General features: G+C 41.1%; 1 protein-coding gene across 3 annotated transcripts in view; it reads left to right on the top strand.

The window, feature by feature from the left end:
- The window catches only part of LOC146363931 (TOX high mobility group box family member 2-like), an 81,798-nt gene that overhangs the window by 22,147 nt on the left and 32,313 nt on the right, over window positions 1-27,338 (top strand). For 2 of the 3 annotated variants that reach the window (XM_084916094.1, XM_084916095.1), the window contains exons 2-3: window positions 6,669-6,761; window positions 18,944-19,003. In XM_084916094.1, the coding sequence (XP_084772220.1) occupies window positions 6,669-6,761; window positions 18,944-19,003 (153 nt within the window). The remainder of the gene's footprint in view (window positions 1-6,668; window positions 6,762-18,943; window positions 19,004-27,338) is intronic. The other variant, XM_084916096.1, reaches the window with a different exon arrangement.

The raw sequence follows: 27,338 nt of genomic DNA on the forward strand, positions 1-27,338 counted from the left end.
GCCTCAAATATGTCATACATCTCACTTCTTAACAGTGTCAGTAATAGTCCTGCTAAATATTGACACAGGGAAAACCCACATTTCATGTTGGGTTCAACACTGCTTTTCGCACTCAGGTCGATGACAGGGTTAGTCTGCAGTGATTCAATTGACGCAAACATAGTTGCACACTGTTGTAGAGCTTGACACTGGAAGAAAATAGCGTTGCTTCGTGAATTTAAAGATCCTTTAAGGGTAAAGTGACTATAAAGTGTACGATTTTACAAGAGTTTTTAATAAGGTCACCCAACAGCCACTTTCATTGTCTTGAATCGGCCCATTCAGAACTCTATTATACGGTGCCGGCGACTTACAGATACACACAAGGTTGTCCTTTGGCTTCGGAGCAACGAACCCCTCAGGTTATGCTGGTACTGAGATCAGGCCACGCTTGTAAACGAGCCCTTGGCATAACATTTACATAGTCACTTTCAATGCAGAGGGTTGAAATTGCAAAAGTAAAAGTAAAACCCTGTCCTCCTAAACCTAAACTGCCCAAACCTAGCTGAGTAGTTTTTAGTGTTTAGTTAGAAATAGATGCAAAGTGGGAAAATAAAGCAAATCACTGAGTAAAAATAAAGTGAGCCTTTTGGGTGACTCTAACATCCTAGTGCAGATTTTATCACTCTTTAAAAGAGGACCCTTATCTCCCAGTGTCTAATATTTCCACTCCAAGGACACCTTGTGTTTATCTGTTCAGCATCTGACAGAGCAGCAGTATTTGACGGCATGGGATAAGAACCAATGATTTTATAAAATCAACTTAGCAAGCACAGCAGTCCTTTAAAATGTGTTACATTAAATAGTAGATTGGAGATGACACTTGCTTCAGATAAACAACAGCTAAACTACTCGTAGGGGTAAATTTCCATAGGTATACGGGCAGACTGAGGGACAGACACGAAAACTGGAAAAAATGTGTTCAAATTGAGTCATCTGTGCACAGTTCATCTGCAACCTTTGACCAGCAGACGTTGCCAAGTGCAGGTGTGTCTACATTTCTACGAGTGGTCGCAGTGTGTACATGTGTCAGCCGAGCCTGTTCTCACTAGGCCGCTGTCTCTGATCGAAGTCGTAAGACCCGGTCATTCAGAGTCCGCTCTTGGCCTAGAGGAATGAAAAAGGATATCTCCTCGTGGCTGCTCCTCCTCTGCATATCTGCTCATTCATCTGGACTGTTCATTAAAGGGTAATTACCTGTAATTAGTGAATTATGTCGCTTTAATGAAGATGTTGAAAGCTGCTGGAGCCAGAAGGGTTGGCCTTAATTCTGAGTGATGTTCAAGATTAGCAGCAGACAGGAATTCAATAGCGGCACGGAGATTAATGAAATGCTAGCATGTTCTTGGCTATGCCATAGGTAGCTTGTATTATGTTTATATTTCACATTAATTTTCAATTCCAGTGGCATCCACACCTGGCTCTAGAGGGCAAGTACATGTTGCAGACTAATAGGAACAATGATGATGAAGCTGTGTATCTTAGTACGTCTGTGTGTGGTGTCTATGAGAGCAACTGTAATGCTTTGCTCTAATGTGTGCTGTGCTGAGTGTGTGTGTGTGTGTGTGTCTGTGTGTGTGTGTGTGTTCCCTGGCGGCGTGGTGAGTGTTTAATCTGGCCCGGTGGCGTGCCGTTGGCCCGGCTAATCACAGTGTGTCTGTAGGAGTGCGCTGAGCCAGGGGAGCACGCCGTCGCTAACAGCGCCTGACAGACTCATTAGAGAGACCTGGCACTGAGCTCGCAAGGCGCACGCACTCACACACACACACACACACACACATTGAAACACTTTGAAACACACACAGTGGGAAAGGCACTCAGGCTCAACTGCACACACATCAGGCTAAATTCACACACTTACACACTTCTTTTTCTTTCTTTCTTTTTTTTGATGTTCTTACGCTCTCATTCATATAATTATCCATAGACAAGTGTGTGCTGTCTTTCTTTCACACACACACACACACACACACACACACACACACACACACACACACACACACACACACACACACACACACACACATTCTCAGTGCTCCACGTGTGAGACAAGGCAGGCAGTGACCCCTCGCAGTTGCAGCCCAAACACAAGCAAGAGCTGAGAGGGCATCTGGGAAAAGAGGAGGGAGGGGGAAATGGAGGGTGGGAAAAAAGCGAGAGGAGGCGGAGTAGCCGAGTGAAGAGCAGATAAGGGAAGGGTTGGATGCAGCAGCGTTTTCTGTCATTCATGAGGTTTAGAAAGGCAAGTAACATTTTCAGAGGCTAATTATCTGCAATCAGATTACATGCATCAAGTGAAAAGAATTTAGCGCTGTGTGAACATAGGCCACATTTATAGCTACTGTAGATCTCAGAAGGGTTAGATGTCTCGCCTCTCTTCTCTTCAGAGTGGGAAAGTTAAAGTAAAAAACATTAATTTTAAGACAGTGGGCAGAATGACATTTGGGGAAGTTTGACAAACTGCTTTGAAAAAAAATTACTCAAGACTTCCTTCCCTTGCGCGCACAGTGAGGTTAATTGTAGCTCAGCTGCAGCAGAGCCAAGTGGAAACATTAGGTTGAATAACAGGTGAATGCAAAACAGGTCAATACGTGGTCGAGTGTGGGCCTGCCAGCTGTTCCCTCCCTCCGCTCTGCCACTGCACATAGCGACACACATGCATTAACATGTTCATGGTTTGCGCATAAGAAATGATAGGGAGAAAAGATAAAAATGTAAACAAGCAAAAAAAAAAGTAATCGATGTTTCTGTATTTATCTTTCAAATGAAATCAAGTGAAGCAATTGGAGTAAAGTAAATAACACAAATGCAGAGTCGCTGCATTAAAAAGTCATAAAACTGGGATTTTTCTTATTAACAAATAACAAAAACAGACTAAACCCAACATGAATTCATTCTTCCAAGTCTTTGCTCAAAGTCAAATACAACTACGTCATCTCTGAGACTTGAAGTCCAAGCTACTGTGCGTGTGTGCCGTAATTTTCCACTGGTGGACCATTAGATAAATGCCGCTTTATTCCAGTGTTCGCTCTCTTCCTCTCCACTAAGTTCAGAAACCAAAAGTTGCTCCACATCGAATAAAACCGCGCAGTACGACCCCAACTTCCCCTTCAGTAAAAACAGGGATATAAAACATAATGTCAACACATTAATGAACTGTGAAAAATGTGCTTACATTTGGAGAAATGCTAAATCATACTTTTGACACCTGATAACTCTCTGAGAGGAATGTCCTTCACGAAAGCAGACCCTAGTGTGTAACAAAAAAACTCCTGCCTTCTGTCTCCCTCTCTCCTGCTTGTATGTGTCAGTTCCTCTCACTTTCTCAGTAGCTGTTATCCTTCACTTTCATACACTGACATCCTTGTCTGGATTTTTAATCTGGCCTAGTAACAGACACGAGTTTTGCTGACAGTCTTGTTTCACCTAAAAGCCAAATAAAACTGTCTTTAATTTTCTCTACCACTCTACCGTATAACAGAGCAAATCTTCTCTCTCTCTCTCACACGCGCATGCACACACACACACACAGAGTCTTCCTCAAGCACAAGGCTATGACATTGAGGGAATGTGATGTGATGTATTGTAGTGAATAATGTATTCTGCAAGGATTGTACAGAGCGCGTGGAGCAGATGGCAGCAGGTTGATCTCGATGTGTGTGTGAGTGTGTTTAATGATGGCAGCGTGTACATGTGTGATGTGTGTGTGTGTATGTGCGCACGTGTGTGTGTGTGCTCAAACAGAATGGGGGAGGAGGAAAAGGGAGGTAGGGAGGGAGAGTGGGGGTTGTTGCATATGTGTGTCTGTGTGAGCCTCCTTTGTGAGATAAAACATGCAAATGGTGGATTATTTTAATGCAGTTTTTTTCTAGAGCCTTGAGCCTTAATCCCTAAAGCAGTTGAAATGAAAATTGTATATGTTTTCTTTCAAACTCTCTCGCTCCCTCCTTTTTTTTTGGTGTTTTTTTTTGTTGTTTTTATACATTTTTTAAATTCCCTGATAGGAATTTACAACTACCAGCTGTCTAGGAACAGGATCCTTTGCACATTAATTTCTCTGGTGTAGTTACAGCCAGAGACTTACAGCTGGAGAGCATGGAATTGACTAAAGCTAGTCAGGCCTGACCTGATCTGTTACATAGTGGAAATAACATGGGTGTGATTTTTCTCCGATCGCGCGGTGATAAAAATGTTGAATGCAATAATAGAGCATAACACGGTTTGTCACTCCACGTGAACAGATATAAAGCATGTGCTTTTATAAACACTTGCTAACACTTACATATACGTACGCCATTGCAACTGGTGTTTTAGATGGTGTCTGCTAGCCTGCTTTTCTGCTATGTCGCTGCTAACAGCTAACATGCTTTTTTTTAGCATCACCCACACCACAGATGCAAAAACAGAGAAAAAGCCACGAACCTGGTTGTTGCAATTTCTCTGAAAATGTTTTTATCAATTAATCATTGCTATCCGGGGGAAGAGTTTTGCTGAAATATCAAAGCTGAATCAGAGCATACGAGACAGCAAGCAGAAAACAGCTTGACATTCTTGGCTCTTTAATTGCGGGGACAGTGAGCATAATTGAGTAAATGTATTTAAGTATTTGAGTGAGCTGATTCAGGCTCTCTGGGATGGTTGATATTGTACTTAGGAAGAATGTTGCCCAAGGCAATTCATTAGTGGTAAATAATTGAGAGGCTCGGATAGTGCTAAGGTGAAATGCCTGTTATTATTTCATGGAGTTTGTGTTCTTAGGGCTCTTCAGTTTAAGACTATTAAAAATGCACAAGCCTTCCCACAAATTACTCACTCGAAAGATTCACAATGAGTGCTAATGACTAACCATCCATCTTCCATTGTTTTCAAGCTCTGCGGAGCTGTGTCGCCGCATCATTATCAGTTCTATTTCTGCTTTTGCTAAAGTTCTTTCATTTCTTAGATGCTGTTTTGTTACTCTTGTGCTTTTCACTCATTTAGTTTCAGGTAATTAAGGCACATCAACTGCAGCAGGATGCACGCAGAGACATTTTGTCTCTATCCCTAAATGGTAGCATCCTATAACCAGTCAATAGATGGATGAAATTGAGCCATATGAACAGGCTATACACAGTTTAGGCAACTGCAGATTTGGAAAATAAACAAAATTGGCACAATTTCAGTGTTTTAGTGCACCTGCACCCATCTTTAGATGTGGTCGTGTGAATTTCACCTGTGCTCGTAGGAACTTGGTGTTCAGCTAAGTTTTTCTTTGCTGAAAGTTTTTCTGAAATGTTCCTTTGAAGCCGGCTGGTTTTTTTTTTGTTTTGTTTTTTTTACCCCTCTGTGTTATTTGTGTCTGTGCATACTTGAGCACCCAAGGACTCTTATCTGGTAAAAATTGTCACCTTTGCGTGTTGGTTTTCTGGTGATGCAACTTAAAGGCCACTGAGGTTTTATTTAACATATTATACACCCACACATCACCACGTGACAACCAAGAAATGGTTGAGAATCTGAAGGCCTAATCAGTTATTCACAGAAGTCTGAGCTCTTTGCAGTAAGAGAATGATATGTATAGCCTTTGGTTTGTGGTCTGGACACGAAATACAATTGTCCCTTAATAAATCGGCTGTTTTATCTATTTGTATTTTATAGTGTTTAGCAAGTTGGTAAAACCTGTGGTTGAATGTTTCTTTTAGCTATATGAGCAGCGTAACTTTTTATGGGTTATGAATGAAGAAATAAATGCTCTTGACACGCTGGTAGATACGTTCACAGCCAGGCGAGGATGAATCCTCATAATACCAGATATATGTGAGTCCCAGCGCTGCTAAATTTCTCCACTTTTTTTTTTTAAATTTCACATTATTTTGCATGTCAAAGTGGACCTGTTGCTTCACTTGCTGCCTCCATTCTGCTGTTGGCGTCCCTTCACCTATAGTATAGTACAGTACAAGTATGATCAAATGTAGGAATTTTAACAGCGACTTTTTGCCAGATATTTTTATGCCTCTGATTTCTGATGCGTAGCGAGTCTTGCATCTTGCCAGTTCTTGATTGCATTAGCTGAGGCCATATTTCTAATGTAAATTACATTAGCTCTCGTTCACAGTTGTTCATAACCCAGCTACAGCTGTGAGCTGTGTGCACTGTATGTGAAGAGAGTGTAAACTGCGCTCTTGCCACATTCCTTTGGTGCTCCAAAACTTGTCTCGCTGCCAGCTTTCACTCCTCACTGTCTTGCCGGGGTTTTTGTGTACATGCTTGTCAGCGTGTGAAAGAGAGCAGGGAGGTTGGCATGGGGAGGAGGCGTGTTCGAGGTGGAGGGTATGTCAGCTCATTAACCTCCATTCTTCCCGTAGCACAGCGCTGCATGTCACTGTGTAATTCTCATGTCGTTACTCCTCCCCCTCCACGCGTGCGCGCCGTACTAGAGGAAGAGCAGGGCAACCGGAGAAAGGAAGAAGGAGAGAAAGGTTCACGACAGAGGGCGGGAGGGCTTGACATGTTCCCTTTACAAATGCCCTGCTTGTACCTTGCAATCTAAAGCCCTGTCGTCTCCTTTCCTTCTCTGCTTTTGTCTTCTCTTTCTCTTCTTTTTTTCCTGTTCGCTGTCTCTCTCTTTCTCTCGCTCTCTCTAACCACAGGCCCGGTACAGTGTGGGTGAGCGAGGGGTTAGGCTCCACACTGCCCCCTCTCCGGCCATCAATCCATCTAGGAAAAGACTACCCACTGCTGTGGTGAGATAGCCAAGCCCCCTTATTTTTTCCCTAGCCGGTTGATTTGGAAAAGTGTACCTCAAGGTTCTATCCTGGGCCCTGGTCCGTTCTGGAGGCTTTATGCTGAGATGAAATTGCTCTCCGTATTTATGTCGAGCTCCCTATGAGAACCTTCACATACAGGGAGTGTAGAATTATTAGGCAAGTTGTATTTTTGAGGAATAATTTTATTATTGAACAACAACCATGTTCTCAATGAACCCAAAAAACTCATTAATATCAAAGCTGAATGTTTTTGGAAGTAGTTTTTAGTTTGTTTTTAGTTTTAGCTATTTTAGGGGGATATCTGTGTGTGCAGGTGACTATTACTGTGCACAATTATTAGGCAACTTAACAAAAAACAAATATATACCCATTTCAATTATTTATTTTTACCAGTGAAACCAATATAACATCTCCACATTCACAAATATACATTTCTGACATTCAAAAACAAAACAAAAACAAATCAGCGACCAATATAGCCACCTTTCTTTGCAAGGACACTCAAAAGCCTGCCATCCATGGATTCTGTCTGTGTTTTGATCTGTTCACCATCAACATTGCGTGCAGCAGCAACCACAGCCTCCCAGACACTGTTCAGAGAGGTGTACTGTTTTCCCTCCTTGTAAATCTCACATTTGATGATGGACCACAGGTTCTCAATGGGGTTCAGATCAGGTGAACAAGGAGGCCATGTCATTAGTTTTTCTTCTTTTATACCCTTTCTTGCCAGCCACGCTGTGGAGTACTTGGACGCGTGTGATGGAGCATTGTCCTGCATGAAAATCATGTTTTTCTTGAAGGATGCAGACTTCTTCCTGTACCACTGCTTGAAGAAGGTGTCTTCCAGAAACTGGCAGTAGGACTGGGAGTTGAGCTCGACTCCATCCTCAACCCGAAAAGGCCCCACAAGCTCATCTTTGATGATACCAGCCCAAACCAGTACTCCACCTCCACCTTGCTGGCGTCTGAGTCGGACTGGAGCTCTCTGCCCTTTACCAATCCAGCCACGGGCCCATCCATCTGGCCCATCAAGACTCACTCTCATTTCATCAGTCCATAAAACCTTAGAAAAATCAGTCTTGAGATATTTCTTGGCCCAGTCTTGACGTTTCAGCTTGTGTGTCTTGTTCAGTGGTGGTCGTCTTTCAGCCTTTCTTACCTTGGCCATGTCTCTGAGTATTGCACACCTTGTGCTTTTGGGCACTCCAGTGATGTTGCAGCTCTGAAATATGGCCAAACTGGTGGCAAGTGGCATCTTGGCAGCTGCACGCTTGACTTTTCTCAGTTCATGGGCAGTTATTTTGCGCTTTGGTTTTTCCACACGCTTCTTGCGACCCTGTTGACTATTTTGAATGAAACGCTTGATTGTTCGATGATCACGCTTCAGAAGCTTTGCAATTTTGAGACTGCTGCATCCCTCTGCAAGATATCTCACTATTTTTGACTTTTCTGAGCCTGTCAAGTCCTTCTTTTGACCCATTTTGCCAAAGGAAAGGACGTTGCCTAATAATTATGCACACCTGATATAGGGTGTTGATGTCATTAGACCACACCCCTTCTCATTACAGAGATGCACATCACCTAATATGCTTAATTGGTAGTAGGCTTTCGAGCCTATACAGCTTGGAGTAAGACAACATGCATGAAGAGGATGATGTGGACAAAATACTCATTTGCCTAATAATTCTGCACTCCCTGTATATATTTTATACACAAATGTGTGAGCACATATGTATCATTTATAGTGTCTCTATTCAAAGGCAACCATTTTACTGGAATCTATAAATCATGTCAGGAGTTTCTTAATTACGGTATGTGTGAAAACATGAAGAAGGTGCGAAATACGCCTCGGTAGTTGTTATGATCCAGTCACATGGTGATGTGTTATGTTATGATCAGGTCGCATCCAGAGAGACACATTAACTCTAAATAAAGTGCCTTTGACATGTTTAGAGTTTAACTTTACTTTTTATTTAAAGATCTCATGAGGCTCTTTATAACAAAAACTGTCTTTTTGACAGAATATACCAAAGTTCTTTCTAACAGACCTTGTTTTTTTTAATGCATAGCTTCATTTCATACGAAATGTTATCTGTTTACTTAACTCTGAGCTAATAAGTTGTTAGATATTGTTGCTGATAATCAATATTACTACCCTATCTAGTCAAGTCAACGTGTTGTGTGTTAACCTGTCTATGTTGCGTTGCTTGTGCTATTCTAATAGGTTGCTTGAAAGCGAACACAACACCACCTTATTGTCAGGTGTTCTCTTTGTTTATTTGTTTTTTGTGCTAAATGTTTAAATCTGTGGCAACCACCATGAAAATAGATTGGTGCCTTTCCTACGCTCGTAATGATTTATTTTAGTCACTGACTGAACAGTCAAACTTTAGACTTTTTTTTTCTCCCTGTGCTCTTTATACTTCATTCTGTGCAGAGGCAAGAGAACAGTAGATCGCAATGAGATAACCAATTATATGCTAGAGGAAACCAGACTTTTTTTTTCCTGCAGCAGTTATCTGATGTTGTGGTGAGCAGAAGCAAAGGGCTGGGGTAATGTGACATTCACTCTGCCCTTTATCTTCTCTCATCACTGTTTACCCCAGTCAGTTAAAAGTGGCTTGTGCTCTGCATCCTCTCCTGCTGCCAGAGAAACCTCACTGACAAAGACTCACCTAGTGACATGCACATACTGTACGGACACGCATACTGTGCACACACATGCACAAACGTGCAAATACACATTCACACCACCACAGACAGCGAATGTCAGGTAGTCTGGTGGGATAACTACTTTCCTCTCGTTGTTAAGTATAGCAGTACAGTACTATAGCACCTGCTAGCTGCTAGTTGCATGTGATGCTGTTGTGCTTGATGCTAGGAAGGTGTTTCCCAGGACTGGTTAGCCGACAGGCCGTTGAAGGCTACCACAGTAAGCTGAGGGAGGCCGTGTGGGTGGCACCTTGGTCTGACATTTGAATTCTTCTGTTATACCTCTGCACATGCGCTTGCACGTGGCTCGTTTCATGGCTGTGACCTCTTTTGCACTCTGATACATATACTGAACAGACAGACAGATACTAATCAAGGTTCATACAAGGGGTGGAAATCCTTGAAAAGGATAAATGTTTAACGTATTGTTTTAAGGTTATTTTTCTCAAAACTGGTTGGAACTGCAGTTGAACTGCTTGCATAAGAAATCTATGAATACTGACCGCGTACTTTTCTAGATAGACAAATCATATAAATAACTTGTGAGAGCCTAAATAATTTTGTCTTTCAGCTAAAATGAAGTCTGCTGGAGTTGGAACTGCCACTCCGAGTCTGAGCATGTTGTTGTCTTTTTCATGTTTACCCTCTGATGGAGCATTTAGTGGGACATGATAAGGTGCTGGAAGTCTTCTGTTTTAATGAGCCTTAGGTCGAAAAACAGCTACTACACATCATGGTTGAAATAAGGACCACATTTTTGAGTAGCTCCTGTAAAGTCTGCTAAAAAAAAATTTCTTTTGTTTGTTTGTTTTTTTACAGGAGAGACCGCTAGCTTCTTCAGCAACTGAAAAGGATAGCAAGCATTAGTTAGCCAGGTAGTTGACTTGCTAACTGCTTGACTTGTACACTCGTCGTCCCCCGACTGATAATACAGTTGTGGTTTACATACACTCATCATCAGGATGAACGTCCTGGTAATTTTTGGCTTTTAATGAGTTCTTGATTATTTCTAACTGTTCCTTTGATTGTACAGTACAGAATAATTGTGGACAGTATACATCTTTATTGACTATAAATTAGATTTTTTTTCTCAACCACAGAGGGTTAATGTATACATATAGCCCCCATACTATACGGCTAATTTTCCCAAGGCCCCAACCTCAACCCTGTTGAAGATTTAAATGAACTCTGCCAAGAAGAGCGGTCAAATTTCCAGTCGGAATTATGACAGAAGCTTGTTGATGTATACCAAAAGCATACGGTCGAGGTACAACTTGCTAAGGGACATTTGACCAAATATTAGTAGGGGTGTATATATGTATGTGAGCCTGCATGTATACTTTTGATCTTGTAGAATTAAGAGAAAATCTAAAATGAGTTTGAACTTGTGCATGTCATTAAAGATGTGTACTGTACAATCATACCATTCTAGAAAAAGAAGAGTTCAAAGACATCATTCAAAGCCCAAAATTGCCATGACACTCATGCTCACAATGAGTGTATGCAAACCACAACGGTGTACAAACAAACCATACGTTGACCATGACGTTGACACAGTACAAACATGCTTCCTCGAACAAGGTGGTCCTTTGAGCGAATGCTTGTGGGTTTGTTTATAAAGAAAATCAGTTGGCTTTTGAGCTACAAACTTGCACCAAAGGACATAGTAAACAATAATACTCATGTAGACTGGGAAGTGAATTGATGCTGAGTAGGTACTAAGACTCAGAAAGTGCCTGGACAGTTGATTAAAAGAAGGATGGATCCATGCTTTCATGATCACACCAAATTCTGTGCCAACCACCGCTGGAGGCAACAAACCAGGCAATATTTGTCTACTCTTCTATTGTCAAATGGTCCGTGCAAATTGTAGCTACAGTTTCCCATTCTTAGGTGACCGTGTGGTCTTCTGCTGCTGTAGACCATCTTTTCAAAGTTGAGTAGGTTTCTGAAATAATCAGACCATGCCATGTTCAAAGTCACTTAAATCACCTTTCATCCCAATTCTGATGCTCAGTTTGAACTTCAGCTGGTCATTTTGACCACATCTACATGTCTAAATGCTTTGAGTTGCTGCCGTGTGATCGGCTGATAGGATATTTGTGTTAATGAGCAGTTGAACAGGTGTAGTGGGTGAGTGTATGTAGCAACATTATCTCTATTTTGTTCTTCCTTGACTCCTGGAGGAATGTTTTTCTCTGAAAGAAAGCACCACAAATAAGAGGCGTGAGAGAGAATGAGCAAAAAACCAAAACAATAAGAAAAAAAAATGTTTTTCTGAGAACTGACACGTTCTCAGATAAGCGTGAACTAAAATGAAATTTTCCACTTAAAAGCAGTGACACACTCATGATGGATACCTTTTGGCCTGGACGGATCAGCTGCATAGGTTTAGATCTTGCTAATTCTGTGACACAGAAACTCTGCGGCTGGTGCACAGAAAGAGAGAGACGCAGAGGCTGGGGTGTTAGCACGAACGTATGGTAACGTAGGATATACCGAAGAGAAAGCTGAATCATGGTTAACCTCATTTCCCATACAGTAAGAATGAGTTAGCCTTCTCTAACAGTAAGCATAAGCTGAATAGCTGAATGCACGTAACATTTACCTATTTCTTTTTCTAACCTTAAAAAAAACTACTTTATAGTTTTGCTAACCCTACGAAACATTAAAATAAGCATTTGCAATGACCCTAATGAGATAACCAGATAAAATAAGCTTCTTGTATGTATAAAATGAGCAAAACATCTTAAAAATAGGAAATTCCCCAGTGCTTATGCTTAGCTCATTATGGGCTTTTTTAAGATACAACAGTGGAAATGCAAGCACGAGGTACTGTAAGCTTCTATTTGACACAGCACGGTTATCTTATGTTTGGTTTTGCCTTGTGTACCTGCATTTGGAACAAAAAAAAAGATCTTATCTGACTTTTGAAAACAGAAAACAGGAAAAAAAAAGCAGCAAAACATAAAATTTCATTACATTCTCAAAATCTGTCAACCTGATATTTCCATTAGAAGGTGTGAACTACATTATCATCGCCATTGAGATTTTTATCGTGCCGTAAACTCACCAAGTCACAGTGAACCCAAGTTCAGGGTGGAAACAAAACCTTATTTAGCATCAACCGACCTGTTTCCCCACCCACCTCCACCCCCACCCTACCCCACCCTCCCCACTCCCCCCACACCCCTTCCTCCCCACGCAGTCTCAATCTCCCTTCCCACCTCTCACCACCTTTGCTGCTAACTGTTATTTCTGTTTTGTGGTTGCTCCAGTACAACTGCAGAGTAGATGAATGGGAGCTTTGTGTGTGTCTGTGTGTGCGTGTGTGTGTGTTTGTACTGTGTTTCACTAGCACATGTTGTTTGACTAGTTATGAGTTGATGGATTGCTTAATCAGTAACAATAAAGCCAAATATTTCTTAAACGGCAGCCGTGGGAGAGGTAAGCAAACATGTCTTGTGATGCTTCTGAAACTCTCCTTTGAGGAATGCAACACTAGAACAATTCGTGCTCTCCAGTCCTATAAACAAATACTATGTAAGATGGCACCAAGCCAGATATAACTCCCAAAAAAATTCCATCAAAATCAGCTGAGATATACAAGAAGCTGCTCCGTGTGTTGTGTCAATATCTGACCATGCTCTGTGTGCTCCACTGACCAGAGCACAGTGTGTTCAGATAAACATAGCCTGAGCTTTGCATATGAAAATGAACCATGCAGGTGATAAAGGTGAGGGTACATAAGATGCGCGGCATTGTGGATGTGACCCTAGTGGTGCTGCAGCTCACTCTGCACATGCACGTGTGGGTGTAGTGTGTTTAGTGTGTGTGTCTGTGTGCGCAGGATCAAACTCTCACACCCAGGAAGAGGCCCTGTTTCCCTTATCTAACGACAACAGAGCATGTGTCGCCATGGCCACAGGCTGTGCTTTTTATGGGCTTTGTGTGTCTTTGTGTGTATGTGTGTGTGTGTGTGTGTGCCATGTTCATTGTTTGCCTATGTTCATTGTTTGCTTGGGGCGTGGCGCAACACCAGAATTGTTACTATAGTGTCTTTTCTCTTCGCTGTTTCTCTCTCCTCCTCCTATGTAACTCTGAAAATCTACAGCACTTTCTTTCTTTCTTTCTGTCTTTCTTTCCTCTGCATCTGTTTCCCTCTACTTTTTTAGTCTTTCTGTCTGTCATCCTTTGTGGCTTTGAACCAGCACTGACAAGTCGGGCAACATCAATTCCAGAGCCACATTGTCTCAGGTTCAGGTTCCTACGGCTTAATTGAACAGAGGACTGGTGAGAGAGAGGGAGAGAGAGAGAGAGGAAGCGAGAGAGAGGGGGAGAGGGATGTAAAAAAGAAATAAAGAGAAGAGGGGGAAGATGAGGAAGAAGGGTGCTCAAACAGGCATACATATTGCATGAGCCCTCACCACCATCACCACCACACCCCTTTCTTCACAGAATAGCTGTGTACTGTTCTGGGCTTATTAATTCCGCTCGGTGAGAGAATTATTTTTAGAGACTTGGTGTACTGGCAAAGGCTTTTAAAGTCACAAATATTACATATTCTGCTTATAGATTCTCTTTTATTAACTGAAAAAGTAAAAAAAAAAAAAAAGTTGTTTCGGGTTGTTCTTTAACATGATAATGTATGGGTTGGTTCTATATAGTTTTTCCTTTTTGAATGCTTTTACATACATTACAAAGGTCTGTAGGGTGTTGATTGCATAAACGTGCAAAGTTGCCGCTGATATCTGATTGTATCTGCGGCCACTGGCGTTGTGCTGTGATATTTAATAAGGTGGTAAACCCAAGTGGGCGTAATGTTCTATGATAATGCAGTTCTGCTGTCATAATGAAAGAAATAATAGGGAAATCTCTCATGTTTGTCTATACTGTATAATTGGTTTGTTGTTATCTATACATATACATATTTTAACAACATTAAAACTTTACAGCTGACATAGATCGTTCTAATGTTGTAAATCTATAAGTTTATTAAGTTTTGAGCAGTTTATTCTGTACCCATGGTTAGTAATGTATAATTTGATATAATGCATTGCATATGAAAGCTTAGTATGTCAGCTGAATGAGACATTTTCCCTTTAAAGTGTAGCTGGAAAAAGAGACAAGTAGCATAAAATTCCTCAAACTAATCATATCCCAGTATTTGTTTATTTATTTATATTCTGACCGGTGACACATGACCTATATATGTTGTTCATTTCTACTAGGTGGGCTAAATGTTTAGTAGTAAATAAAAGTTACATGCCAGATGTCACAGACACTGTGACGGGAGTTTCCTACTCTTTTTGACAAATGTACTGCCTCACACCATTTTCTGGAAGTGTCATTAACTTTCACTGGGAAGCCAGTTCAGATAATGCCATATGCTATTTAGCATATCCATGACATCACTGCACCGTATTTGCATTCTAGCTAGTTCAGCCAGCTGTTTGCGTCTCTCCTACTCTCTGTGCTGACATATACTGTATTTTCATACAGGCAAATTTCCAATAAAGCTCTTCTCATTTAAATATTTCTGCTTATGAGACAATGGAACAAGTGTGAAATAATGACAGGAAGGTGACCAATTAAGACTCCCTCGTTAACAGGCAGCCGATTCCAAGATGCACTTCTGCACTGCTGAAATCCTGAGTTTTATAACCTTGACATCCTCTGACAAAAATTACCATACACTTATGTTACAGATAATGCCAATTTGGATATATTTACATGCAAAGTGAGCACTTGAAAGAAAGTAAAATGGCTCAGCTGCGGTGCGGACGGCTGAATGTGCTACCGCCACTCAGCGAGCGCAAAGAGTTGTGCCTGCGGCAGAAAAGCAAGAGCTCGTGCTCATGGGGCAGCCCTGCAGCCCAGTAGTAACATAAATGTACTTATGTACTTTTCACAATTCCTGCAGCCCATAGAGACAGGCTTGTAATAAAATGCTTTATGAACCGAACTTGAAATAAACGCGGCCGCTAATATTAGCAGGCATGTGATTGTGTATTTGAGATAATTACGTCCAGTTATGTAAATTCGGCCAAATTGTCATGATGCTTTGTAGCTTTCGACATTTTTCATTAATACAAGGTGATTTGTCTCTCTAATCACTGAGCAGTTTGGGCGTTACACAGACACCCAGAGCAGTTGAACTCCACCCCACCCTCTTCACAAACAGATGTTTCCTAGAAGGCTCGTGTTGTCCGTCAATCAAACGCGATCCTCGGCGGACTCTGTAATTCTGCCTCCAATTCCGTCATCAGCTGTCTCAAAAATATACTCCCAAGATAAAAAGATCCCAGCATTGTATTGCCCCATTACCACTGTGTAAATATTACATGTTTTCCCTGGATATGCTAGTTAGCATTACTTCCACCTTGTGGCTTCATTATTTTTGAAACGCTCGATGATTGCACGGCATGACCTAGTTCTGGGACTCTGTCTCTCCGTCTCTCTCTGTCACTGTCTTTACTTTCTCACTTCTCTACCTAATTTACTCATTCTGTGTGTCTCTCTTTTTTTATGCCCTCTCTACAGCTCCACCTCATTTTCTTTTCACACTGAACCTGTCTACCTCCTTTTTTTTTGTCATTTATTCATTGTCTTTCTCCATTTACTGCCTCAGCATTGCCTTCATCCTTTCAGGCTGCCTCTGTTCTGCCTCTGCGTTACTCATCTTCCTTCTCTCCCATGTATGCATTCTTTATTTCTCAATTTGTCTCTCTTCCACAGCCTATTATTATTTTTCTCTGTTCTCACCCCCTCTCCTTCCCCCCTCTCTCGCTCTCTCTACCCCTCCCTTCTTCTCCATGTTTTTATTCCTCTCTACCAGCACCACGTGTGCCACGGAGGGAAACATCGCGAGCAGTGGTCCCTGCTGAACAATTACCATGCAAAGCAATCCAAATAGAGATGTTTGCCGAAAACAACATGTGTGTAATTACTGCTTAATGAGGCCCTTGTCTCAGGCAGAATGCCCAATTAGACTGCCGATGAGAAAGTGATGCCAAGGCCCGGTGAAGAAAGAGAGAAAAGATGGGGCAAAGAGGAGTAGGCAGGGAGACAGAGAAGTGGAAGTAAGGAGGTTGCAACATGGAGAAAAGGGTGTCGAGGATGAGAAACACGGGGGAAAAATGGAGCAAGGGGAACATGAGAAACTGTGAAAAAAGGAAGGATGTGGAAAGAAAGATGGAGAGACTGAGGGGAAAGGGGAAAGATGAAGAGAAAGGGGAATGAGAGAATTTCTGCGGTGTATATGTGGAGTAATGGCAGAGTTGATAGCATTGAGCCGAGGATAAATTGGCATATTAAGTGGGAGAGTGAGGAACTGCTAAGGAGAGCTATCAAAAGGAGCAAGAGGAAAGAGCTTTACATTGCAGTCTGTGGGCAGCCATGTTGAAGCACAAAATGGTTGACCTTTCTGGGCAGTTTGGTGAATATTGCATTATAGATGTAATTGGTGGAAATAAACATTATCTCACTTCATTTGTTCCTTCAGAGCAGGGCAGAAACAAACGCCGTCGAGGATTCGCTCTCGAAGAATTCACGTGGCAGAATTAGCTGTAATGAGAGCCGTGGCGGCGTTCGCGGGGTTGAAAATGCCATTGTTCGCAGTCGCTTTTTATCCGAGAGAATCTTATTCTGAAGAAGCTCTCGGAATGGCTTTATGTCACCAGTGATATCAAAGTGGATTTCAATGGAATGAAATTGCTCAGTTAGGCGATGACAAGAGGCTTTCATGTGCGGAGTGAAGAGTTTATTGCAGCTATGTCACCAAGGTCAACATTAGTTTGGCCCTCTCAGCGAGCGGCAGTGACTTCCCGCCGCAGTTCGGTCAGATGATAGACACCGGCATGCTTGATTAAGCAAATTAGCAGCTTTAGCGTGTGGCATTGAACAATTATCAGTTTTTTTTCCAGCTGCTGGTGCAGTGATGTTGGATTAATCATGTCAGGTGTGAACGAGGCTTAAATGCACCTCTTGTGTCAGTTTCATGTTTTCGTATGAATTTAATCATTAGAATAACCAAGTGAATCCTCACCAGGGTTTCCACAGTATGCATCGTTAGCCAAGCATTGCCCCGAGGCTGGAACTCATTCCCTCGTCCTTTCTCCTACAATAATGTACAGTAATTTCTCTTTCTCACCACTCACACGCTCATTTGCTTCGACTTTTTCCTGTCTACCAGCGCAGATATTAGATTTCCCCCTCAGGAATTCTGCCCATTTCCGTCCATTAGTCTACTTATTTGGTCACTGTTTTTGAGCAGGTATATGTTATGATCCATTTGCGTCCACTCATATCCAGTGCGTGTCTATTTTTCAAGGCTTTGGTCGCTTTCTTTGCCGACACAAAGCAGACCACCCGAAATGAAAAGGGCCTCCCATATCTTCACATCTGAGGAATTTGACATGGAGCGCTGTGTAGTTTGATCGTGTTTTTTCTCCTGTCTGTTCCCGAGTCGACTGCGCAGTCATATTGCAAAGAACGGCCTCCATCAACAAACAAAAAAAAGGGAGCTTTATTTGACACATTGAGTTTCTACGTGTACGTGTGTTCACGTGCAACACTACCCACTCCAGTCAAGGTTTTTTCTATTTGCCGCAAGTGCGCGGTGACAAACCTTGATGCCTTTGGAAGCCAAGAGCATTTCACAACGCTGCTCTTCTTAACGTGGTCACAGCTTCTCAGTCACCTTGGCAGCACACAGGTTCCGTTACCGAGCCGTTTGTGGCGGCTGAATCTAATTTCCGCTTGAGCTAAAAACAGAATCCGTCTGTGGTTTTTTTCTTTATCCGTAGCGCACTCATAGTTGACCTCGATGGGGAATTTAGCTCAGTAACATGCTAGACATGAAGGCTAGCATGTTGCATGAAACTCTGAAATGATGACCCAGTGTTGCTTCCCAGCATCCCCGTGGGTCAAAAGTAATTTGTTGTTATGTGAGTCCTAACCCCATGACAAGCAATGTTTTGGCACCTGCAGCAAGCGATCCTTCATTGCCTGATTAGCTCAAATCTAAAGACGCAGCATGCCCTCATTGTGCTACACACACACACACACACACACACACACACCAACACACATGTGCAAGCCTCTAAGCCACGCACACTTTACTACAGTAAGCACTCACAGATTCACCCACACTCATTCTCTTTCTCGCACACACACAGAACAGCCCAGAGGGAAAAGCCCATCTCTCGTCACTTTGCTCATGTAGCCTAATTACCGGCCCGCTGACGAAACAGTAATTACCCATGCTGCCATGCCACCACGAGGTTTAACCAAAGTGACAAAGTCATTAGTCTCACACTTCAGGCCACCCGTAAAGAGCTTTTCCTCTTTAGTACCTCTTTCACAGACCCACCACCCTTTTTTAAAAAAAAAAACCTCTTCTTGCATACAATGTTTATTTCTTTTTTTCTTTTTTCTGTTCACAGTTTGATGGTGACAACATGTACATGAATGACAATAACCAAGAGTTTCGGTCACCAAACCAGGTAAGATCGCCCACGTCTTTTCCTGTAAGCCCTGCAGACTTAAATAAATAAATGTCTGAGTAAGCTGATGTCACCCTTTAACAAGAAGAGTTTATGGATTGTTATGTTTGGGTGTAGACTGGAAAATGTGAAATGTACACATTTCTCAGTGAAGAAAAGTGGAAAATGGACAAACAAACCATGTGGTTAGCATTAGAGGAAAACACAAGTCAAAAGTGATGTGTCGCCTTTTTACCGCCACTGTTGTGGGCACATTTCCAAGTTATGCTTTTGTCTCTGTGGAAATTCTGAACATTAATAAAAAATGACTATGTCCACCAGTTTCTTTCTCATAGGCCTGCATCAGAAATGTTTCCATCATTTGATGTGACAGTCAGTGTGTTTCACAAGGTTTCAGATCAGATTTAAATATTAAATATATGATTGGAAGGTTTGATTCTTAATAACTTAAAAGTTAAATTTTTTTTATATCTATTTAACGTCAGATGGATTAATCCATAAGCCCTCACAGTTTCGGCAACATGTCAGCCCACTGAACCAGACAAAGCAGCAGTAATAGTTTACAATAACAAGCTAGTTGGATCTCTGGTCCCACTCTGGAGCATCATGGTCCCAGTCGCACATAGACTCAGCGAATAAGACAGGATCAGTGCTGAGTGCTCCCAGCTGGTAGATGGGAACACATGGCTGGACATATGGCAGAATTCAGAGCTCCAGGATTTGTTGATCCAGCAGCAAGGTCTTCATGTCCTGACAAAACACGATGAGGTGGAAGCTCCACATCAATTAGCGCTTTTCCAAATAAGTCAGGCCAAGGACAGCAGGATCCATACACACCTTCAATCACACACAGACATAGACACGCACACACTGTTTCATATAAACATACTCGTTTACTGTAAAAGGAAGTGACACGTTTTCTGACACAAAGTAATTCACAAGTTTTAAGCTCACGTGCAAGAAGCTGTGTAGTTTCAGTCGTGTGAAAATCGTGCACTTTCTAATATGGGCATAGCGCCGGTAACTGTGAAAGCACACTGAAATAATGCATTGCCCCCATAAGGATCAGCATAACCATCCCGACTATTAAACCACTATCCCAAGATTAAGGGTCAGTTCACCCACTTTGCAAAACATATCTTTTTGCCTATTCCTTTATGATGCAGAGAGGCATTTTCCCGGATTTTTAAAAAGAGGAAGGCGCAATGAGGTCTAACAATTGGGGCTCATGGGAAATCAGAAAACTCCATCAGAAATAAAAACCAACTTGTCTGCAAATATTTCAGGGGAGACCCGCCCCTTTTTGCCAATTTCATGATGCAGCATGCCCATGGACATGATTTAGGATTTCTCTGTTTAGACTTTGAGATGTAACATACATCCTGCTCCCAAAAACAAAGGTAATAAAAAACATAATTCAATGAGGAGAGATCATTAGAAGATATACAACTATCAAATTTGCCGATTAGACTTTGATGGCCCATCACAACAGAATGGAATCCAGTGTTAGAAACTCGGACAGGATCCCACCACAATCTAGCTGCTGCTGGTAAAGATACACATGATACACTGATTGGCTTGCTTGAGGTGGAGGACTGGGTGCACAAAAGAGTCCACATGGGATAATAAAAGATGAGCAGTGAGATTTATAGTACGCAGAGTGGAGACAGATTGATTTGAAGAAGGCGGGGGCGAAAAGATGATTGGACTAGAGCAGTGATGTCAGCATTGAGTTTTACAACACGGGAAAGGGGAAGCGATGTGAAGAATAGACTAGCAGCCAAACACCTGGGAAAACGGACAGATGAGTGAATGCACATCTTTCTTTGCCTAAATGTTCAAGATACATCTAAAACTTTTTCCTGGGTATTCCAGATAATCTAAGATTGATGCTTTAATCTGTTTTTCAAAGTTTTCTTTTAATTTTTTTAATCTTGTTTTGTAAATTGTGTAACTGACCCTTTAAAAGTTAATGTATTTATAACACCAACCCCTCCCAAAACATGCCTCTACTCTGACAGCCCTTTGAAGAAGTAAAGATCCGGCAAAATGCCCTCACTTTCTAAAAATGTGCTTAGTGTCACGATGTAACATTTAAATTGGGCCTTTTGATGAACAAGAACATATGTACGTGCTCTTAAACACACCCACATATATACCCATAAACCCGTACACACATGTTCTCATAAAAACCCCTCACACATGCATTCACACGCCATCATCCTATAGCCGTAAGATTGCCTTTCCTTTGATGTTGGGATTGAGTAACTATAGTGAGAGGTCGAGCAGGAGCTTTAGCAGCTTATTGTCTACTTACGGCGCACATCAGAGACCTCGACGTCCATCGTTGTTAGCTGCATTTCCAAATCTGCCCTAATTATGTCACTTATATGCATTTGCTTGTGCTAATTGGGATAAATGTCCAGCTTTGTAGTTTCCCAGCTGCAGCGGTCATATGTCAATCACCAACACCCACTCCAGGTCTGCAGTGTTGTGTCAACAAATACCTTCTTAGTGGATAAGGCAATTTGGGCTTTTCAAAACATGTCAGTTGCAGCTCTGTCGGTGCTGTCAAATAGACTCTTACACACCAGTTCTGAATAGCACTCTGAACACAGAGTTCACTGTTTGGTGCCTGATCCTTTAATAGAGAACATTAAACGTGAGATTTCAAAGAGGATGTGCACCTTTTGCTCAGGAGCTAATGGTTGCAAAGGGTTTTTAGCACATTTAATATACTATATTATGCTAACAAAAAAAAACAAAACAATAAAGGTGTGACCATTGTGTGAATTTTCTCTCTCCCTTGCACTCTCTTTTTTTTTTAAAACAACCACCCACTACTTAAATCCCGTATTAGTGTTAAATATTTGCTGCTTTTGTCACCTAATAGATAATATCTTTAGGTCTTGGATTGATGATCAAGTAATACAAGCACTAAAAACATGATACATTGAGCTTTTTTGGGGGCTATTTTCTTACTAATAACAAAAATAATCATAAAAATGAACCCCTGCTGAGAACTACCTGACTGGCATTTTTCAATAGGGAAGTTTTCTTTAGTCTGACTACATAAAAGCTTCCCTTAACAATTTTGCGAGGGCTGTCCAAATCATTATATCTTAGCTGAGTTGTGTAGTATTTTATTCGTATACTGAGATTTCAGAAGAGGTTAACCCATGTATTTCTTTAAAGCCATAACATTCAGGGAATGTGTCTGCATTTTCTTTTTGCAAAATTCGTTCTGACCGCTCGCTGTGTATACAAGTCAATCATTTCCCATTGACGCTTATGCATTAGCTGTGCGGCGGTTTGTTACATGTGGTTTTCTTTTGAAGTGAAATCAGGCAAATTAGAGGTTCAAGTATATATATGATAAATTTATATGATTTTCTGCGTCGGGTTGTAGTGGTGATTACTGTGTAATAAAGAAACCCAGATGAAATATATTCAGTATATTCGTAAACAATAATCACCAATCATAAGGAGTATATAACTTTTTAAAATGCTTTCCCTACTTTCTAAGATTAAACCAATCCCCAGCTGTGCGTGTAAAAAAAATACGGGCTTCCTGTTACTTCTTTTCTATTTATTCTGTGTGAATAGCACAGTAGAGACTGATATTCTTTGGTCTTGTCGACAATGCTCAGAAATACTCTACCCTCACAATTGGTAAAGCTTTTTGTGAAAGAAGCCCATAAGCTTTAATGCAGGTTTTAACACTGCCGTAAGATACCCAGCCAAGCCTTTACATGATGTGCGCCTGTGAAAAAGGTGCATGTAGCCAGAACAGAGACTCCTTTTTTTGCATGTCTGGGGTCTTCTACGGCGTACACACTGAGGTAACAGTCCAACACGGCCAGAAGATTGCATTACACATAACATCTCTGTGCTTTTTAAAAGTGAAAACCACAAATCAGAAACAGTTTTGATGGGGCAGCACAATGTACACCTGGACACAGTCCACTCAAGCAAGATGTTTTCAAGGCTTTAAATACTGTATGGTCTCTGTACAAAATATGCATGCATACTGCACACATGGGCAGTTTGATGGCATTAATATTTTCCACGTGGTTTTTCCTGTTGCGATTTCAGCTTATAAGCAAAAGTGTGGGTGGGTTATTATGTTTACTGGCTTTGCTTGTATCTGCCCACACACACACAAAGCTAAGTCAATAGTTTGTAGAAATAATGATTATGAAATATCTCAATTATCCCAATTAACTAAAACATGTTTGTGTAAGCAATAAAGAGTTTTAAATCACTTTCCTGACTCCAGACCTCCAGCGTACCATATGTCACATTTCTTCTTTTTTTTTTCTTTCAGTTAAACACACGGACGTCTAGTGTGCGCTTATTGACTGCTAACTCCCCAGCTATAAAAACAATGAGCCAATCAGCCAATTTTCTGACTGGGGTAAAAAAAAAAAGTGAATATTGTTTGCAGAAATTCCTAAATCAGCACTTTTTTTTTCCTTCCCAGAAATGTGAAAGTGTTGTTTTGAACAATAATTACTGCAACTTCTGTGTTAACTGAAAGTGACAAAAATATGACAATCTCTGCTGGAGGCAAAATAAACCCCAACTCAGAAAGAAAAACTGTTGAATTTCAGTCTTAATAATATAATGAAAATGGCAGCGTGCTAATATCAGCCTTGTATATGTAAAATAATGCTGGTTGCACTGTATATTTTTGCAGCACTGCAACAGCGGCATGGGAACAATCACAGCCAAACCAAAATGGCTTCCTTCACCCACGCCAACACAAATTCTAATTTTGTATAAAGAGAAGTGCTCGTGATTTGGATTCATATCAGCCCGATCAGTCTGCAGGATTTCACTGACTTTGCGTTCGTATATATTTCTCTAGATGTTTTGCACACCTCCCCTCGCCCTAAAGTGTAATAAGAGTCTGTGTGAAGAAGTCCATGTGTGTATATGTGCGTGCTGAAGATGAAGCCAAAAAACTGAAGATAAGGAAGGAAAATTTATTTAGAGAAATATTAGAGAAGGAAAAAATGAGCCAGTGGCATGGGGTTGAATGGGGGGGGACATACTTGTTGCATTGTATCCCATTGCAGAAGACAAAGCTTTGGGGCCGCTAGTCCTTGGAGAAGCAGCAAGTTTCAGCCTGTTTATGCCATTGCGTTTTTGGCTTCAAGGTGTCTCGCTGAGCTGCGCGTCTCTATTGATTTGGCTGACTTTAGGAGAACAGTGGCTGATGGTCGAGATCAGAATAGAAATCTAACTTGTTGGATGCAGACTTGCTCTGTTTTTCTCTTCATTCTTCTTTTTCAGGCTATAGTTCAGTCTGTTTATTTTTGTATATTTCTTAAGTCTGCCACTCCACCCAGCGCCTTTCTCCCGAAACTGTATTGCTTTCACACATGTGGATTTGACTAAGCTTCATATGCACAAAATAGTACGTCGGCAGTCGCTTTGGATTCACTTCAGTTCAGCTCTGTGAAAATTTGTTGGCTTTATGGTTTGGTCAATAAGGAATTTGTTAAAAAGTTATTATACATCGCATTTCAAACCACATATCTTTTGTACAGAAAATGTATTTTCTTTAAAAAATAAAAGCTTTGTCTACCTTAAAACTTAAGTTAAATGCTACATTTGTTTATTACTTGTAATGCAAAAGTCAATCAAATGAGTAAATTTACCTTAGCACAGAACGTAAGTTTAGTACATGAATAACTTTTTTTTAAAAAAAGAACCTTTTCACAGGACTCTATGCAATCCTATTGACGATCCTATTCACCCTTACTGCGTTCATCTAAAGTGAGAAGGTAAGTAGCAGCCAGATGTTGAAATCAACTGCACTTGATTAACTGATAATCAGCAAGCAATGCTGCAGTTATCATGTTAAACGCTAAAATTCAATACATTTGGAAAAAAACAGAACAAGTATTGCTTGTTTGGAAGGTTTGCCAGGAGAAAGCGTCTTGTCTGTAAAAAAAAACAAAAACGAAACCAACAAAAAAACATGACAGCATGGCTTAGATTTGCATCCAAACAAATTACGAGACTTATGGAACAACGCCCTTTTGGCAGAAGAGACCAAAGTGAAGGTGTTTGACCAGAGTTCACAGCTCCCCATTTGGCAAAAACCAAAGACACCATATTAGCACAAACACCTCACGCAAACTGTCAAGCATGGTGGTGGAGGGGTGATGATTTGGGCATGCTTTGCAGTCATTGGACTGGGGCATTTTACAGTTAATGTGTTAACCATGAATTGCTCTGTATACTAAATTATTTTCAAGTCAAATGTGAGGCCATCTGTCTGACAGCTGAGGCTTTGCTGAAACTGGGTCATACAATAGGACAATGATAGCAAGCACAGCAGCAATTCTGCAACAGAATGACTGAATAGAGAGAGTTGTGCATCAACTAACACCTGTAAACCTCAATAAAACTAAGATACGGTGTAAAGAAGAGTGGGCCAAAATTCCTCCACAAAGGTGTGACTGTGATAAAGTCTTACAGAAAACAATTAGTTCAAGTTATTGCTGCTAAACGTGTTCCTACAACCCACTGAATTGTGGGGTGTACCTAGTTTTTTACAGGACTATTTATAGTCCTGTTTAAAACCTTCTCTTTCATATTAGTGTATATGAGGTTTGGTGTCTGATATGTGGATTTTATTCTTGCGGATACATTTTAGCCTTACTCATAAAATGCACACTTGCACTTTTTGCTGTATTGCCAGCAGCTACATTCACATCAGGATCAGTGCTGACCAATAAAAGAAGTATTTGAAGTACCGTAAAAGGACAGACTGTGGGGAACGGTTAAAGTGGACATTTCTTCATTTTGATCAGGGAGAAGATGGAAATTCTCTGAGATAAATGTATAAAGGATGAATAGCAAAACCTCATCAAGTAGCAAAGGAAGGCTTTCTGAGTGAAATTAGTCCAAATGCATTGCTTGCTAGGAAGTATGCATATCGCTTCTCTGAGAGAGCTTAAAGGATTAACATTTTAGCAAATGTGCTCATTCACTTTCTTGGCTAGAGTCAGATGAGAAGATTGATACCGTTATAACTTCTGCTGAGTAAATGTGAAGCCAGACAGTAAGTCTAGCTTTTTCAAATGAAATCAAAAGCAGTCTGGCACATAACCCCTATAAACAACATTTAAAAAAAATAACTTTAATTATCACGTTAAATAAATGAACTATATCTTAACAATTAGTTAATTGAGCTTTGAGTCTGAGGTGCTGCCAGGTTTTATTTCCAGTATTCTCCCAGATTAAAAAAGGCTCTCTTAAAAACATCTAACATGATGATATTTTGTCAATCAGTCAGTCGAGCTCCAGATGTTGTTTGCTCCGTATAGATCCAGCGCTCCCTCGCTCTATTTTCTCTACCTCTATATTTCTCTCTCTCTCTCCTTCTTTCTCTCTGAGTCAGAGATACCTCAGTACACCCTGGCACCGAACACCCAATGTGGGCGATGCTGATGTGAAAAGGCACCGTTACTTAATAGTGACTCACAGTGCACCATTATACCCCCACCACCATGACTGCAAACTCTTCTCACTTCGCAACGCTCTATCTCCCCACCAAGCTTCCCCTTATACTTCAGTCTTTCTATCGTCCATCCTTGCGTTCTTCCCCAGCAAGATGAAAAACAGGGGGACATTTGAGACAGAGGATGAAAAAATAAAAATTGAGGTGTCTGAAAACGGCAACACGCATCTCACTTCTTCTTTAAAAGCTGCACAGAGCCGCTGGCAAGGTCGGCAGAACGAAGTAGAGATACATATTGCGCGGCGTGTATTTAAATTTCAAGAGAGCGTACAATTTCAGTATCCTGAATTCAGGCGGAAAACAGCTATGAACCAGCGCTGGGGCGTCGATATCTGAAAACAATGCTGGAGAAACATCAGAGGAACATCCTCACAACATCCACACCCATGCTAGGAGGGATTGTAAGATACAGTTGGAACCAGGAATTGTTAGTTCTTTATGTAGGTCAGTACATGTCAGCCAATAAGTCCAATTACCATTGCTCTCTGAAATAGAATGGGCAGTGACCTCTACTCTGCTGTCATAGGACTGAAATGGATGGAGGAATGCCTCGGATATAAGTGATATATATTTTCATTCAGAATAATAATAAAAAAAGATGAACAGAGTCTAGAGTAGATGACAGGATGACAAATGGTTCCAGAAAAGGAGTCCAAAGTGATGTGAGAAAGTCAACATTTTCATTGTTGGAATATGAAGAGTTTAATCTATCATCTTTTGATATCGGAGGCTTTAAAGCACGTCTAAACGATCCACTGTCACACTCTTTTTAGTGTACTCCCTCAAATAGTACAGTAC

The sequence above is a fragment of the Perissodus microlepis genome, chromosome 20, assembly GCF_051167445.1.
Source record: "Perissodus microlepis isolate ML-2025 ecotype Zambia chromosome 20, ASM5116744v1, whole genome shotgun sequence".
Taxonomy (NCBI): Eukaryota; Metazoa; Chordata; class Actinopteri; order Cichliformes; family Cichlidae; genus Perissodus; species Perissodus microlepis.